General features: G+C 50.5%; 1 protein-coding gene across 4 annotated transcripts in view; it reads right to left on the reverse strand.

Moving 5' to 3' along the window:
* GPSM1 (G protein signaling modulator 1) overlaps positions 1 to 17390 on the reverse strand; it is a 71186-nt gene that overhangs the window by 12609 nt on the left and 41187 nt on the right. For all 4 annotated transcript variants that reach the window (XR_010616201.1, XM_065695995.1, XM_065695993.1 and 1 more), the window contains 2 exons: positions 14110 to 14180; positions 10847 to 11026 (listed from right to left, as the gene is read on the reverse strand). Coding sequence is in view for 3 of the 4 variants with exons in the window: in XM_065695995.1 (XP_065552067.1) it covers positions 10847 to 11026; positions 14110 to 14180 (251 nt within the window). In the remaining variant the exon portion in view is untranslated. The remainder of the gene's footprint in view (positions 1 to 10846; positions 11027 to 14109; positions 14181 to 17390) is intronic.

The raw sequence follows: 17390 nt of genomic DNA on the forward strand, positions 1-17390 counted from the left end.
TATCATTGCTGGGGAGTCTCTCCAGTCTAGAGGAGAAGATGGGCAGCTCTAGAGGTCAATTTGGCCCATCGAAAAACCTGAAGAATCCTTTAAATACCAAAAGTGGGGGTGAACCTGAACTTCTTGCTCAAAACCATTCAGGTTATGGGCACCAAGCAGCGAGCTCCTGGAGCGTGACTGATGCTCCCCTTGCAGAGCTGCGGTACCTGGCCATGCACTACAACACACCCCAGCAGCAAAGCACGAGGCTGGAGCTGAAACTCGTCCCAGTGATTTGCTCTGCAGTTGGAGGGGGGTGGAAGTAGGACCACGCTCAGCTGTTGAGTCTCAGCTGAGCAGCAGCAATTTGCTAAACTGAAATAACTCCATTGCTTTAAAGGCTATAACCCATATTCTTGATTAATTAGCACAGAAGCCAAGGTTAATGTGTAGTGCTCAACTCCCAGTCACCTACTACATCCACTAGACCGCACCACCAGCTCTCCACTTCCAGCCCTACCGAGGAGTAGGAGGTGATGGAGGAGACAGGTGCCTATAAACCTGCTGCCAGTGAAGGACACGCTCCTCTTCAGCAATGGAAGTGATCCAAAGCTCCCCCTGCAGCAGATCTGCCCTCCTCCCCACCATGTACTGCGCTCTGTGCAGCTGAGATTGGAGCCCACTGACAGCGTGCTTAGAGAATGCTCTGCAAAAAAGCCTGCTTGTCTCTGGATTGCCAGAATTGTGCTGCTTTCTTCAAACACACTTTGATTTAGACACCTACTTGCTCTTAGCGCAGCGCTGTTTTAAAAAGCAGCTGAGCAGATGCAGCGCCTTTACCTGGGGTGGTAACGATGGGGTGAAGTTCATCGGATCCACACACACCCATCTCCCTTAGCACCCATAACACTCTAACCTTCACATAAACACCCTTTCGCTGCAGCAAACGCCCAAACCTTAATTATTATTTACTCATACTCCAGTAATGCCTGAAGGCCGCGCTCAAGATCAAGGCTCTGTTATGCAAGACACCCCACAGAACATGAAATCCTGGCCCTGCCAGGGGCAGGGAGGATCCTGGGGCTGGTACCCGTGGGTTTCCCGTTTCAGCGATGGTCACACACAGCCCTTCTCCTAAGAGCTTGAACAGGTGAGACAGAAATCACATGCCGTGGCAGGAACAGCTTCTCCTATCAGCAAAAAGCAGCTCTTGCCCTGGTTCATACTATTTCAAAGGGCAGGGTGAAACTACACCCTGGTTGGGGAAGGCGAAGGTGAGGAGGCTGATTTGCTCCATGTGACAGGGCCCAGAGAATAACAGGATGTGAATGGCTTTAGATACAAGCGAAAAATCCTCCAGGGACTTCCTTGCAATCCCATGGGAATTGCACCTCCTGCACCCAAGCACATTCAGTGGTCTCACTCTTTGGAGGGGAGCTGGTTCCTCCCCTCCTCTGGCATAGTAAGCGTTGCAGGGGACTGCAAGTCCTTCTGTGGCACAGACACCACAATCCAGGATGGAAAAGTTGGATCCATGAGATCATTCGGGGCCATTCTCTAACTGCACATTTCCCCAGGAAGCTTCCCCAGCAGTTCCAGCACAAGAAGCACTGAACTGGGCTCAGCTCTACCTGGTTCAGGCTGCAGTCTTCTGGGGCCACCTGGGGAACAGAAAGGAGCCGAGGGCTCTGAAAAAACCATTATTTAGGCTTTTTTAGATTAATTGGTGCTAATTGCCTAGGGAGGCTCCAAAATAGCACTGCTAATGGGGAACGTGGAGTCAGGCTGAAGGTGAGGTGTGAGCAGAGGCTATGATGGCCACATGAACACAGGTTGTGCCCTGCCTGCACCTCCAATCCAAACATTCCCCAAGCTGCATTCACACTCATACAGGGGCAGAGTTTTTAGCACGAGAGCTCCAAGATACAGCACTTGAACCTTCCTCATTTCAGGCCCCTTTAAGGATTCACATCCTTCTCCCTACCCCTACAACCAGCGCCCTGTCCAGCAGCTTGTAACAGCCACTATCAAAGACAAGGTACAGACAGAACTGGTCTGATTGTACAGGCTCCTGCACTGCTTCAGGTCTGTCCTTAGTTGAAACCCAACACACATGTTCCAGGTGCATTTCCCAGTTTTTAAATATAGTTCATATAAAGAGAAACACAAGTTACTGGTACAGAACAGATCATCTACGTAGACCCACCAAGCAACAGGTAAGTGCACAGCACGGCTCCAGCACAGCCAGACCATGCTCACCTGCCAGCCTCATTCCACGCAGAGACAGGCTGCATCCATCCGGTGCTCCTGATCCATACTTATCCCATCAGCTATGGCTGGGAGCTCAGCCCCTGGTGCTGGTAAGGGCCCAGGTCACTGTTGGCACCCTGGTGAAACACAGGCACAGCCATGCTGCTGCTTGCACTCACATTTGTCTGAGCAAGAGACAGGCATGCAAGAAAAGCAGACCAAACCCCCGGTCAAGGCCCCGTGTCATGTAGTGTCATCATAGCACCAGCAATTTAAGCAGTGATTTAATCTGATTAACACCCAGAGAGAACCAGGACTACAGATTTTTTTTAAGGTCTTCTGGTATGTGAGTTATTAAATGTGAGAAGCTGGAACTGGGGGTGGACAAAGTGCCCCAGGCACAGCAGAGACCCCAGAAGTGAATGAAGAGTTCCAGATTTTGAGAGAAGTCAAACACTTGGAGTTTTATTGCTCTGGGTCTGGCTTCAATTCATCCCTCTTTTTGGTATTGTTCTCTTTAAAGCAACAGTTTCTAGGAAGTGGTGATTGTAACATCTCCTTTACTGTCTCATACCACTTGATGGCTGACAATTTGCCGGGAGAAAAGGCTGTGCAAGGAGGAAAGCAGACCTCAATTACGGCTTCAAAGTACCAATAACTGAAAACTCAGTTACAGCGAGTCAAGGGAGAAGGACTATTTCAGCAGCTTGGTTAGTCAGCTCCAGTCTGGACCACCAGACTAGCTGGTCTGCAGACCTGCTGCTGTAACCCCCATCAATGCTGGGGTACCCTGGACAACCAGTTCAGTTTTCACCACCTTCCTAGAGGAGGTTCCTCTAGTAAGAGGCTCTTTCTTACAGTTTTCTAGCTTGAAAACTGGCCTCCACACTTAGCCAGATACAGACAGAATATGGGGTGTCAGACCAGTTTTCATACATGCCCCTGATCCCAGCCCAAGGGATCTGAAAAGCATCCAGACCTTAGGGGTCCTTGGTGAAAGTGGTGCAAAGCCAAGGGCTTGGACAGCCATCCTGCACACAAGGCAACCAGTATGTTCTCCTTTCTGAGTGGTTGATGCACAAGCACAGGCTTGTGTTAAATCCTGCCTCCTATCTCCTTTCCACAGCTTTGATTCACAAGCTGACCTCAGTCTGGGAGAAGGAAAAAACAAGGGAAAGGTGGGGTGAGGAAAAAGGAGAATGAGGAAAAAGCAGAATGAGGGTGTCCAAGTAACAAGAATATTGCAGAGACAGGAAGATAAGGAATTCAGCTTTACCTCTGGGTCCTTAAGTACTGAAGCACCTCACTGAGGACAAGGCCTAGGGCTGACACAGAGGCGCAGAGGCAGCAATACCTCTGCCTTGCTTCTGTTCAGAGCAAAATGAACAGAACACTGCAAGGGCAGTTCTAAGACCAGAGCTATGAAATGTCAAAACCATTCACAGCACCTTCAGGGGCTCTGTAGCAGAGCAGTCACCTTCTCAAAACACAGCCAGCATCAACTGAGTCTCCTTGGTGCTGAAAAGCCCATTGCTCTGAGCAGAGACACCCCCAGGACAAAAGCTGTGAGTAGAAGAGATGACGGCTGCTTCTTAAATCAAGCTAGGCACCAGACTGCATCTCACCCAAGGCATGTAAGGCAGAGCCTCTGGACTCCCATTTTGGACCTTACAGGGGTGATTTTAAGGAATTCTCCTCTGGCCACCCAGATAAACCAGGCAAAGGCAAAGCCATGGACTGGCACAATGCGGGCTGTTTCTCAGCAGCAGAGCACAGCCCTTTGAAAGCAGCTTGTCTCTCACAAAACCAAACCTCAAGTCACAGAGCTGTCCAAATGCAGTTGCCACCCACAGTGAGCAGGGGATGCCTGGAGAGAGACAAGCTCAGCATCTGGCCCCAGTGCTCCGGCGCACCAGGACAGCTCCTGCCTCACCTCTCCCTGCTGAGGATGCTGCTCCCTCCTCATGTGGCCTCCCAGTCCAACCACACTTCACCAGGACCAGCTTCTCCGTGGGATGCTGAAGAGCCTGGCAGGTAATTCAGGCTTTTACTCCAGCTGTGCATGCCAGCCTCTCTCTCAAACCCACCCCTCTGCATGGGAAAAGGTAACTTCATGACGGATCATGGTACCATAAGCCTCATGTAACCACTTGTGCAGCCCCAGCTCTGCAGACCAGAGCTGCCTGTTGGGTTCAGTCCCCCAGGCATGATGCTTAATGCTCGCCTGCAGCAGGCCCAGTGCTGCCATGCCTCCCTCTCACTCACATGCTCTCATTGGATAATTACAGAGAAAACCAAGGCAAATCCCAATTTTAGTGCCATTATAAAACAGAGAGGGGGAATTCATTACCTGGCAGCTGTTAATATTTAAGGAAGAAACTGATAATTTACCTCCGAGGCGATGAATGCAGCAGAGGCAGTGCAGTTGCCTCCCCCCACCACCTCTGTGCAGTTACTTTGCAGAGCTCCTGCTCATTTCCCTGCCTCCCATGCCAACACCAAAGTCCCAGCAAGGAACAAAGCGTGTCAGGGCTCTGCACTGCAAAGTTCACAGGGGTCTCGGCTCTGGCTCTGCTGTTGCACGTCTAGATTTGGGAGAGCATTCATTAAAATCGCTGCTGGCTCATGCAGCATCAGTGCAACCAGCCCACCTGAGTCAGAGGAGTTAAGGAAAAGAAGGGCTCTAGAGCTTAACAAAGAGACTCATGCAGACATATGGAAAGAAAGGTCAGATAAATTAGGATGACTCTGGGGAGGCAACCAGATCACTGACAGCTTCTATGAACAGCCCAAAATCCCTGGAATAGCCTCCTGGTACCTCTCAGACTCAAGCCATCCAGAAAGTTTTCCAGCTCATCCTGCCTCCAAGCTAGGAAATATCCCAGTGCAGCCTCTCTCCCAGGCCCAAAGCACTACAGAAGGTTCCACGACCTAACAGGAAGATAAAGCATTCAAGAGCAAGCCACAGCTCAGTGTTTACCTGCTCAGCTCCAACGGGACTGACACCAGCACAGCAGCCTCCAGGTATCATAGGAACAGGCTTAAATTTAGCAGCAGCTGCCTTCCCTCTGCCTGACTCCAGCTTCTCTCTTCCTCTCTCCCCTGCTCTTAGAACACGTTTACACAGAAAGTCTGACCAACAATAATGGTATAATTACACCCATGCAGCAAACCAAAACACGGAGGCTGTGGGATACAGGAGGGTGTGCATCGAACTGCCCTTGCATTGCAGTAGTTTACACATCAATGAGACTCCTTCATCTTAAAGGAGAGGGAAGATGACACGGAGCCCACACAGAGCAGCAAAGGCTGCATCCCCCAAATGCTCAAGCTCCTGTGGGACTGCAATGGAGTACTGGCTTCATCTTCTCTCAACCAATACAAGACAGCCAGGGGAAGGATGGTCTGGGGCCAGAGCACAAGGAGGAAGCCCCTGATGCTGTGTTTATCCTCGCACCCCAGCACCCATCCGCCCAGTTCTGCAGTCCACAGCGAAGCCACAGGGGATGGATGGGGACACTGCCTGGACAACATGTGATGTAACAGGGACAGGCAGGACCTCCCTGCCCGCTCTGCCACGCTGCCCTCCCGTTCTGCTCTCTGCGCTGTGAGATCAGGACGGAGCCAGGCAGACGGTCAACCATGAGCTGAAAATCTCCTTGTACATCATGAGGGAGAAACCCATCGGAATTGCTCTGGCAATCTGCCTTTGGGGTGGGGAAATGTGATTTACACAATTTTCCCTTCTTTTACGGTTGTTTCTCACTGTAATCGTAAAAAAGGTCTTATAAAAACATTTGTCCTAGGGAATGTTTGGCGATGCAGCATGTTTGCAAATCAGTGTCTAAATACATCAGCAACCCATCTCTGCAAGTCATCACTGCAATCAAACTGCTCCTCTTTCTCTTGACTATAAATGGTCTTTGCTGAGGACAGGTTTGAAGAGTGAGGAAGCACTCCCTCGAGCTGATGCACTGGGAAGAAGAGAGTCCACATGAACAGGACCATTTCTAGAGCACAGATCTTTGAGGAGGGGAGAGGACTGGGTTTGATCCTTCCCTCTTTCCATGATTTTGCTCCAGCTTTTGGATCTTGATGCAATAAACTGCTTTAGTCCTTGAACTCTGGCACATGCACTGTCCCACTGGCCTTAGAGACTTTAGCTTGGTGCTGAGCTTAAACTCAGGGCCAGAACTGGGGCAGGTCCCTAGCCCCTCACCACACAGGAATAAACAGCCCATTTCCTCCATGGACCCTGTCCTTTTTCCACCATGGTTGCTATTTCTGAGGGGGTGGTGAGAGGGGCACAACCTGCCTGAAGTGTTAGGAAAATCCCATCCTTCCAGTAACCCTCTAAAACCCAATTACCAAGTCAATCGAGAGCTGGAGCGTTATGACCTTCTCCCCAGCAGAGCAGAGAGGTTAAATTTATGAGCAAGCCTTTGATGTTTGCAAGCTTCACGTGGTACAAACCCTTCTGCTTTGATGTTCCTTTTAAAAGAGAGGAAACTCGAGGTGCGCAGTACACGAGCTCCAGGGAGCACCCGGATCTGGCCACCCACAACTACAGGCACAAGAACTGAGCTCTGATGCAGCTACTTTTGCTTAGGGCTTGGCTACAACACAGTGCAAATGTGACCAAACACTTCACACTCACACCAGCTTCTCCCAGACCAAACCCACCTTTGCTCTGCTGGTGGAGAACCAGGTACTCACAGCCCTGGGTATTCCCATGGGAGCTCCAGACCTGACCTCAAAAGTGAGGAGGACCCTGCCCTTTCCCATCTCTCAGACCCAGGCTGTGCTGGTCCCTCTCTTCTCAGTGGCCACCAGCCACGGCTGGGAAATTCACCCACTTAAGGGCCATGGGAGAGGTAAGGAAGCCCATTCCTCTGCCCCTCCCGCGTAGGTTCTCCGCTGTGTTCCACACCAGCATTCTGCACAGCAGCAGCAGGAATGCTTAAGCCGCGCAGAGGGACCTGCCACAGGCCCTGGCACGCTTCCTACCTTACGCAGCAGCTGGGCCATGGCTTCTCCCATCCATCCCAGCATCCCCACGGCTCTGCCAACAGGTTGAGCCCTTCTCCCAGGGTCCAGCAGAGCTGCCAGCAGGGTCAGGCTCCTCTCCATCCCCGAGCTCACTTCGCCTCCTTTTCCCTCTCCCACCTCCTCCCATGGGGAGTTTCCCAGCAGCTCAGTAATTAGCATCATCATCACCACCACTGCTAATAACACCACCACAGCTCCTGCCATCCAAAGCTCAAACAGATTTTACTGCCATCATCACGCCTCTGTAACCTCCCCAGGGTAGGCAGGGAAGCAGCATTACCCCACCACACAGATGGGGAAGAGGGAGGTAAACAAGAGGCAGAGATGGGCAGCGAACCCGGGAGCTCTGACTCAGGCACCGCACCCGCAGGACCTCCCTGTGCCAGAGACCTGCTGCTGCACAAGGGCTCTCTGGAAGGAGGTCGGTGGCTGTGCTGGCAGCAGGACTCATCCAGGGATTACAACACTGGGCCTGGGGCCTGGGAGCCCTGGAATGAGTTTTTCTCTTGGGCATCCCTGCACACAGCCTCAGTTTCCCCCTGCAAAAAGACTGTGGGAGAGGAGCGCACAGCACCACGTGTGCAGTCTGAGGCCACACCTTCTGGTGGGACAGCAGCTATTGTGGCATCCCATAAAAGCATCATTGATCAATCACTAGACCTCACCTCTAATTAAGGACTCACTGTTTACTGATGGGTTAAAGAGGATTTTTGCTTTGAGCATTCATAAAACGAGGGATCTGGGGGGATTCCGGTCGCAACAGCCTGACCATCCAAAGCTTCTCCCCATTCTGCTTGCGGTTTGCTACATTTGATTAAAAAGTTTCCCATGGATGGGAATTACAGCGCCCACAGTCCCTACAACAGACTGGCCCAGCCCAGGTAGCCCCAACAGACAGGGACAAAAGCAGAACTCAAGGCAATGGGCTGCTTTGCTTTTGGCAAGATGACATTGACTTTAACTGTTCTGGCCTACGCTACAAGCTCAGGCTGGCACAAGTGCCAGCTGAGCACCAACCCAAACCAGAAGTCACCTGAGCATTCACCTACAAAGAGCACAAGCCCTGTACACAAGCTGTGCAGCTCTGTGAAGCTACTGGCCTGAAGAAAACCCAATAAACCACTTGTCAGTGTCATTTTTATGAGATGTGGACAATGGTCCATTAGATACCAAATAAGGGGCATTCTTTAAGACATAAGACAGGCACTTCTCTCCCAGCCACTGCAGTGTGCACTGATCTATTCTTTTTGGGCACAAACCGAGACGTTCAGTCTCTGCAAGGAGGAAGATGTCACTTTTCTCCACACACTGCTGCTCTGTGTATCCCTGAATTCACTCCGCTCTGTTCCAATCCTGTGTACACCAGGAGTGCCTGGGAACTGAACTGAAAATGGACTCCCAGGGCTCAGCTCACAAATCCAGAGCAAGTGGGGAGCTAACACACACACACACACACACACACACATAGAGCACACAGGGCACACAGGGAAAAGGCCTCAGGATAACAACCAGGCACAGAGGATGACTACAGGAGCCAGGTAGAGCCTGAACCTCCCCTCTGCACCCTGCGAGTCGCTGCTGGGTGGTCACGGATTCCCTGAAGGAGGGGAGGAGCAGCACATCCCTCCCCTGCTCCCACAGTTCCATCACTCAGGAACAGCGCAACCCCCAGAGGCACCTCCTGCCACTGGGTTCGTGTGTCCGTGTCTTCACTTGCTCTTTCATGGACATTCACCAAACCCCATGTGTACTCTCACAAGGTCACTGGTGGCTGGCAAAGTCCCATGGGGCTTTTTCTTAGACACAGCCTATGTGCTCACAGCTACACCCTGAGGAATGCTTTTTGCCTTGCTCTTGACAGAGTGTGGCTTTTGTTTGGCTCCTGGCTGAACGTCTGAGTTAAAAATACAAGGCTATTTTTGGCAGAAGTGGGGTTTTTTTTTCTGCCTCTCTATTGCCTTGCATGCCCCCATGCTGCTGTCTCCTTTCTGGCTCAGATGAGGTTTGTTTTCCTTCTCAATGATCATGTTTGCACCGGTGAGCAGTAGGAAATGCTTTTCCTATTAGACCATTTCCATACGCACTGTTGGGAATGAAGAATGAACTCAGAGAAGTCTAAAAAAAACCCCAGCTGGTGTAAAGATCCTGTCTCCAGTGGCCAGAGAGCTGAAAATCAGGAATGCCTCTGGTCAGAAAGGGATATGTACATACGCACAGGCACACAGGTACAACAGGATACGTTCGCTCTGTGATCCTCAGACCAGGAACAAAGAACTGAATGCTTGAAGCATCCCCACTCTACAGAAGGGCTTCATCCCAAGCTCTGCAGCTCAGACCCTTTCTTACGCAGCATGAAAATAGTTTATTTTGCTTTTCTTAAATGCCAGGAAAAAAATAGGCCTCTCTTTCCTGGCTTGGATTTATTCCATTCGGAATCTTTGCATGATCACAGCGCTGTGATACTGTTACAGTCTCAGGATAAAGCAAGAGCCCAAGTACCCTCAGGCAGCCATGCAATCATTAAATCTTTGTTGTTATGCTCCATATCTCCTGGCAACGCCAAGCTGAGGACTTGGGTCTTCTCACTTGAGATCACCACGTTCTGATGTCTCAAAATCCCCTCCCATGAGCCAGACACATGCCATCCTCTGTGGGTGTGATCCCTGTCTCCAGGACTGAGAACAAAACCAGCACAGCTGCAGGAACCCTTCCCAGCACATTGTATTTGTGTGTCACAACATAAACATCAACACAACCAGAAGATAGCAGCCTAACAAAGAGCTAAAGACATCAAAAAGGCCCATGGAGAGCTTTCCAGGACACGGATCCCCACCACCTTCAGAGGAGCCAAGCACAGACTGAGTCAGAGCTCTTCAGCACAGGATTTGCTGCATGCCAGGAACCCACAAAACACTGACACTGGGGCCAGCTCCTGCTCTTCAGGAAGCACGCTCCACCTAACTCGCTTCCAAAGAGAACCTCCTAGACAATGATTTCCATCATCTCTCCCTGATGATCAATGAATTCAAAGAGCCCACTCTGCACATTGCCACCCTGGAGACCATCAATGTGATCAGGACATGAGAGAGAACAGTTCCTAAGGTCCCAGATTTGGCAATGGCAAGCAGCATTTTTGGTTGCTCATCAAATAAACTGAAAAGGGTTCTGTTTCTTGAAAGCAACAAGCCCACCCCTCATGGACCCCAGGAGGCTGATCAGGTCAGGCTCCACAAAGCAAGGGATCCCAATTGCTGTGTTCTTTTGGAATTGAAGGCATCGTATCCTGAGAGCCCCATACTCAGGAAAGCTCAGGTCTAGACTCCCATCCCTCAGGTGAAGGTTACAAATACCACCATTAAATATCAAACGCTCATAAACTAGCTCATGATGGAGGCTCAGAGAAGCAGAATTTATCTATAGTTCCCCAACAGTCACCAGCAGAGCTAGATGCAGGCTCTGTTTTCCAGCCACAGCACTACCCCAAGAGCAGGTTAGAAATGAGGTTAAGAACTAACACACTATAAGAAACTCCCAGATCAGTAGTGGAGGAAAAGCATCATCTTCCTACCGACTGAGAGACCTGGACTCGGACTTCGCTGGCATCCAGTGGTGACGTACTTGACCCCTGGGGCTTCCTCTCGGAGCTGGAGTGGTGTTCCCGGTATTTCTTTGACCTCGCAGGCAATGACAAGAACTCTTTCCCTGAGATCTTCAGGTCTCCCACATGATGGCTGTCCCCATTCTGGTCCTTGGGAAAGCAAAAAACAGTCATTGCACAAATTGCCTGGCTCTGGTTTATGTGGAGATCTGTTGGCAAGTATCCACAGAACAGGAGATAGAAGGAAGAAGTTAATGTGGAGCGCGGGTGGTGTGAGCTGCCACTCCTCATTTTGTCTATCTCTACAGCACATGGTTTTAATGAGTGGAGAGGAAGCATCACCCAAGTAGTACACAGTAGTCAGCTTCTCCACAGGGAGAAGCAGCATCCTCTTAAAACCCTAGATATGCAGGTAGAAGCATGGCTGGTTTATTTACGGGCATGGGGAATGATGGATGAAAGGTCCAGAAGCAGTCACTGCCGCTAGTGATTTTTGGCAACCACACTCAAAAACCTCTTCTAAGCAGTGGCAAGCTCATCTTGCCCAGGATACCAAGCCCTTGGCACAAGTCCCTCCACTTGCTGTATCTTCACTTCTTCCCAGGGCCCAGCCATGCAGCAGCCTACACCAAACCATGGATAACCCAACCATGCCCCAGGGAACACAGCTTTCCTGGATGCTCCACAGCATTTCCCACCTCTAGGAGCTGGCTCCCAGCACAGACGGAGCATTGTCTGCCTCAGTGTCTCCCACTGTTTTCAGCAAGTAGGGCCCTTACCCAACAGCTTCCTAAAAGGCAGATGAACATGAATGGTTGGAGTCCCATTCTGCTCTTTTCTCATGCTACCAGAAGCACGTGGGGGCTGCAGGCTAACCTAACTGCAGCAGACAGTTACAAGCCATCCCCTGTTCTCTCACTGCTGTCCTCCTTTGCTCCCTGAAATGCTTGTGCTCAGTGCTCCCATAGACATGAAACACAGGATGATCACCCCTGTATAATGCATGAGGAAAGTGAGATGGCAGAGGCTACATGTTTCTTGAAGTGTTTGTCTCTTCTCACTGCAGCCCCTTTTCGAGGCCCTGCCCATGCCTGGCAATCCCATTCTCACCCCCTTCCCATAAAACATGCATAACTCTATCCCTTCTCTGTCAAAAGACTCAAGTTTAATGGCCCTGCCTGTATTATCATAACAGCCTCATTACTGCTGTCACGCAGATGAGGCCCTGCTACAGAAGCACCAGGAGTAGTCAGCATTTAGCTCCAAAGACACTTACTAAAGGCACGAGCCACCTTACATCTAACTGGTGGGAACTGAGTGCCTAAACCTGCTTGATGCTCTGGGCTTCAGTACTTCCAGGCTGCAAACCACCCCATTATCCTACATAAAGCACGGAGGGGATGCCCCAGGGTATCCTCACTGCAGCAACTACGGACAGGAGAAAGAAGCCCAGGAGATGACCCAAGGGCCCATGTGGTTGGGATTTAAGGACACACAGACCAAAGAGCCAACAATACTGAACAGGGTCTGAAGTCACAGTACATCACTAGCACACTGAGATGCTGTAGCCAAAATGGCTTTTCCATTCCTTGCAATACAAACAGGAATATCAAGGAGTAAGGAGAGATTCATTCCCCTGAATGCTATTGATGGGACCAACTGCAGCCAGGCTGGCATCAGCATTTTGAAAAGCAACTACAGAAATGGATTTCAGAACTGGAAAGAAGCTGCCTTACAACGCCCTTACTGCCTTAGAGCCTCAGACCACTTAGTTCTTGACAAAAAGAATAGATGACTCAATTACAGCAAGTAAGAACCTTCAGGGTAAAAGCCAGCATGTGATGAAGAGATTTTTAGTCTCGTAGAGAGAGGAATAAACAAGAACCAATGGCTGCGAGCTAAAACCAGAGAAGCTCAAAACAAGGAATAAGGCACAAGTTGCAGAAGGATGATCAGGGAAGCAGCGGTCCTGCTGTCTGCTGCGACACTCAGAACAGACGTGGGTGCTTCTGGAGATACACTGCCCAGGCACTGCTCTGTGCAGGGGCATTGGAGAAGGATTCCTGGCCTCAGTGGTTATGGGATTTCCTGAGGACTTCAAAGGCTGTCTCTGGCACAGACAACAGGCAAAGGGTGAGGCGATAAGGAGAGGGTGTTGGATTGATCACAATTCACTCTGCTGACTGATTCCTCATCGTTGCAACCTTGAAGCCAACAGCCCTCTTCCATGACTGTAATCACCCTTTCCTGGGAGCTGCAGTGGGACAGAGGAAGTGGAATTGTATCCAAAGCACTTTTGCAAAGAGAGGTGGACCTGCACGCACCCCACAGGACCACTGCAGGGGGAAGAGGACTACTCACATCTGACTCCAGAGTGCCCACAGCCCTGTTTACTCCATCCTCCCTGTGAAACCCCTGAAATGGGTTTGCAGGCTTGAGGCTGTTTCCCGTTGACTGCACCTTCCTGTAACTTGGGCAAGCTTTTTCTCTCTGCGATACTCCTGTAAGAGGGAACCTCTCCCTGGACACCCGGGAGAGCTGTGCCTGGAAAGCACTGCATGAAGGAACATTATTTGTGCCAAAGCCATTCCCAAAAGGCAGAGCACAGCTGCCTGCCTGGCCGCCTTCTCTGGGAAAGAGCATGAGCAAGCCCCATGGCAATGGGCACATGCAGTGATCCTCTGCAGGATTTCCTAAGAAGTTCAATCAATCCCTGGGGGTGGAAAGGCTCAGAGCATCCGCTGTGGAAACAGCCTTTGCCCTGGGGACACTGAGTAAATGCTGAGCTGGTGGGTCTGACATTGCCAGCACTGAATGGGAGCAGGGGGAATCCTTAGAGCCCCTTGGAGCAAACCCCTCTGCCTCCTGCAACACACCAGCTCCTGCTTCTGCCCTCTCCTTCCCTGCTTGTGCCCAGTGCAGCACTCTGCTGGGGTAATAAGGCACTGAGATTTGCCACCAGCCACTAAAGGGGCTAAAACGCTAACAATTATCCGTCTCAATGAAGGGCTGGGTTTGCAAAAAAGCATGGCTTTTTTGGCTTTCAGTTAAGTGCCTTTTCAGTCGGACCAGCTGTTCCTCTCCTCCAAGCTCTCTAGAAACCCTCTTTGGTTAATCCCATTGACTCCAATGATATCTGCTAATTGCATACTTCCCTGCAAATGAAGCCAGTCAACAAGCCATTACAGATTCCTACTGATACTTCATCTTTGAGGCCAGACATCTTTGCTTACCTTTTCAGAAGGGAACTTCAGGAGGTCTAAGCTGTCCATGCTGTTCCTTTGGAGTCTCTTTGGCCTGGCTCCTGCAAAACAACGCACTCTCGCATCAGGAGGGTGTCACTCGCTGGCAGCACTAATGTCACACAGACAAAATTCAATGCAGAATGCTCTGCTCCTGTTAACTACAAAGGCAAAGGGATGGGATGCTGCAGCTGTGCTGTCCTTGAGACTCACATGTGGGGGGCTTCTCCATTGCTTTGGGTCTGTCATAGCACAGTGAGCAGCAGCGAGGGTGGTGGGAAGCTTGTGCTATCAGACCAGTAGTGAGGTCACACTGCAACCCTGATCTCAAATGAGGCCTCTGGAATTCAGGAGTTACAAACCCCACTCTAAACCACAAAAGTCATGGGACTGGCAGGGAGCAAAATGAGAACAAAGCCATAGTTTAATACTTGGGTGCATTTGTTGCTTCATGTTTCTAACTTAAAGAATGTATCTGGGATGCAGCCTTAAGCTTTTCTCTACAGTCACAAGGGCTAGAAAAGGAGGTGAAGGGGCAAATATTTTCTGTCATAGGCTCAGCCTTAAGGAGAGCAAAACCTTGCCCTGAACCTGACAGAGAAATCCAAGTTTGGCAGCATTCATGATAGCTGTTTGAGATTTCATTCCAGCAATAACAGAGTGGGTGAAACACAGTTCAGTTCGGACCCCTGCTTGCTAAGCTCTCCTTTACATCCCTGTCTCCCTCCAACCTGCTTCCAGCTGCTGCCGCCTTGCTCACTAACGGCCAGGGTTACAAAATCCTCCTAGGATGTCTTTACCATGTCCTTACCACTTCTGCTCCTCCACTCTCCTGCCCTCCTTCCCTGATCTTTCGGGAAGGTTCTGTTTAGCTGAGCACCACACGATGCCCAACAGGCAGCAACCAAAGCTGTCCCCTCAAGGTCCCATGGCAACTTCCAAGCTTCAGGGGAAACCCTGGGGGAGGGTGAATGAATGCATGTGAATTGAAACCCATCAGCCTGAGAACGGAAACCACAGAGCTTTGTGTGGTTCCTGCAACGGCAAACTCACCAAACCTAAAGATTCCCCCGCTCCCAGCACCACCTGACAGCACCACTGGTTATGCTATAGCAGCACCCACAGACCCTGTTCTAACCATGGTGCCACCGAGTGTTCACTGGACAAACTTGATGAGAGAGAAAGCACAGCATTCAGAAACCAAGTCTGTACACAGAACATAGGGATTAGGTGGAAAAGCCACCAGGTAGCAGACACTGCAGCTTCGGAAAGTTCAACTTTGCTCAGCTTCATGAGACACGAGACAAGCTGAGATCAGCTGGGACTTCACTAAAGGTCATGCACATATATCACATCTTAGCTATAAATGACCTAAAGTTCATTTCACTGCCCCTCACTCCCCTAAAGTGATTTTTTTTTTGCAGCCATAAAGACTCAGATGAGCAAAACAATTACCAGGCTTTGGGTTCAGAAGGGACTGACATCAGGCCCAGAGCAGGCACGGATGTGAATACACAGAGAGCAAGGAAAACCCAACGACAAGCAGCCATCATTTCTTCCAAACTCTTCCCCTTTCCACAAGGCAAAGCCAGTTGCTCACTTGGCAGCAGTTCAGTAACAACAGGATCTCATTCCGGAAGGTCAGCGATTGCTGCTGACATTGGCGAGGGTTCAGACATGGGGCTGCATCCCTTTGGAGCAGGCAGGAAGAAAGGACTTTGCTACCCTCCACAAAGCATGCAGAACTCATTATTTTACCATTCATATTTCAGTCTTCACTTATTTTTACTAAGATCTTGTATAACGTATCTTATGTTCATGAACCTATCTTAAGAACCTCCTTGGAGCAGGTTGGGAAAGGCTCATGCTGTTAGACACCAATGAAAGGTCTGGGTTATTTGGTAGCTGAACACATCCATCACCACAGCCTGGGTGTGCACTCAGCCATGAAGACAGCTGAAATGATCAAGCCCAAGCCCCCTCTCACCATAAGATGGGGAGAGCTGCACCCCATTCAGTGGCCAGACACAACCCACCACCCTGCCAGAGACACTGCTTCACTCTGTGCAGGACTCCCCTTCCATGCCCTAAATGCCACTCAAGATTACACTCCCCCGGGGCAGTGATGCGTGTTTTCAGCTGAGAGGACCCAGCGCTCTTAAACAGAGGCCCTGTACCAGCTTAGTGGGAGACACAAGCCCTACCACCCAGCTTCCATCACTACCTTGCACTCCCTGTGGCCATCAGCACATTCTGGACATAGCTATAGCTGCTCTTGGCTTCCCACAGAATAAACTAGAGTCTTCTGTGTGGAGCAGTGAGGTGGGTCGGGAATAAAAGCCACCTACAACCACTCCATCAGCTGGTACACTTGGGTTTCAAAGCAATGCCCAAGAGGTGAAACCAGCACCTGGAAGTGAGCGTGCGTCACAGCGGCTTTTAACGGCCACTTCCAGGAAAGCAAGAAAGGAGCCAAATGTGTCGGATTAGATAAACACCCATCATTGCCACCGGGCTAAAGGTCGTTAATTATACACCTCCATCCTCAGGTGCTTTTGTACGTTTGCAATAACATTAAACTGCTGGCCAGAAAGCATTAATCTCTGATAGGAGAAAACCTGCCTTCCCCTCTGCTAATTTAATAACGCAGCCAGCTGAGACTGCCCTGGCAATTAGGGCACACAGAACAATTTGTCTTCTTCACTTGCTTTGGTGCTGGTGCTCCTCTGTTACCATGTGGATTCCACATTCAGTTGAGCTGAGAAGGGAAGAAGTCAGAGCCACCCAACTCACGAAATCATAGAACCATCAACTCAGCTATTTTCTTCCCAAAGACGACACAAGCAGCACTGGGGCTGAGCGCTGGCCCCACGGAGCCCCCGGCTCTGCCATCCTGCTGACCACAAACTGTCCCGCTGGTGGAGCATGCAGCACCATTCAAACAAGTAATTAGAAGGATTAAGAGGCTACTATCAGTGAGGGCTACGATAAACCAGATCCCCCCAGGCAGCAATTCCCACCGCACGCCTGGAGCTTCTCCCCTTTACTCTGTGCAGATGGGCTCAGTAGCCTCCACGCACTCATCTTCCGAGAGCAGAGGGATTTCCATACTCACAAGCACCCCACGACAGAAGGGATTCCGTTAACTTTCTGCCTCCGACCAGGACATTCCTTCAGAAGGCTCCAGATGCAACTTCCAGCCTCCTCCGAGTTATTTTTCCCAGAAATACCTGCAGCACTGCCCAATCCTCAGCAAAAGTTCAACTCTGCCC

The sequence above is a fragment of the Lathamus discolor genome, chromosome 15 (genome assembly GCF_037157495.1).
Source record: "Lathamus discolor isolate bLatDis1 chromosome 15, bLatDis1.hap1, whole genome shotgun sequence".
NCBI classification, from domain to species: Eukaryota; Metazoa; Chordata; class Aves; order Psittaciformes; family Psittacidae; genus Lathamus; species Lathamus discolor.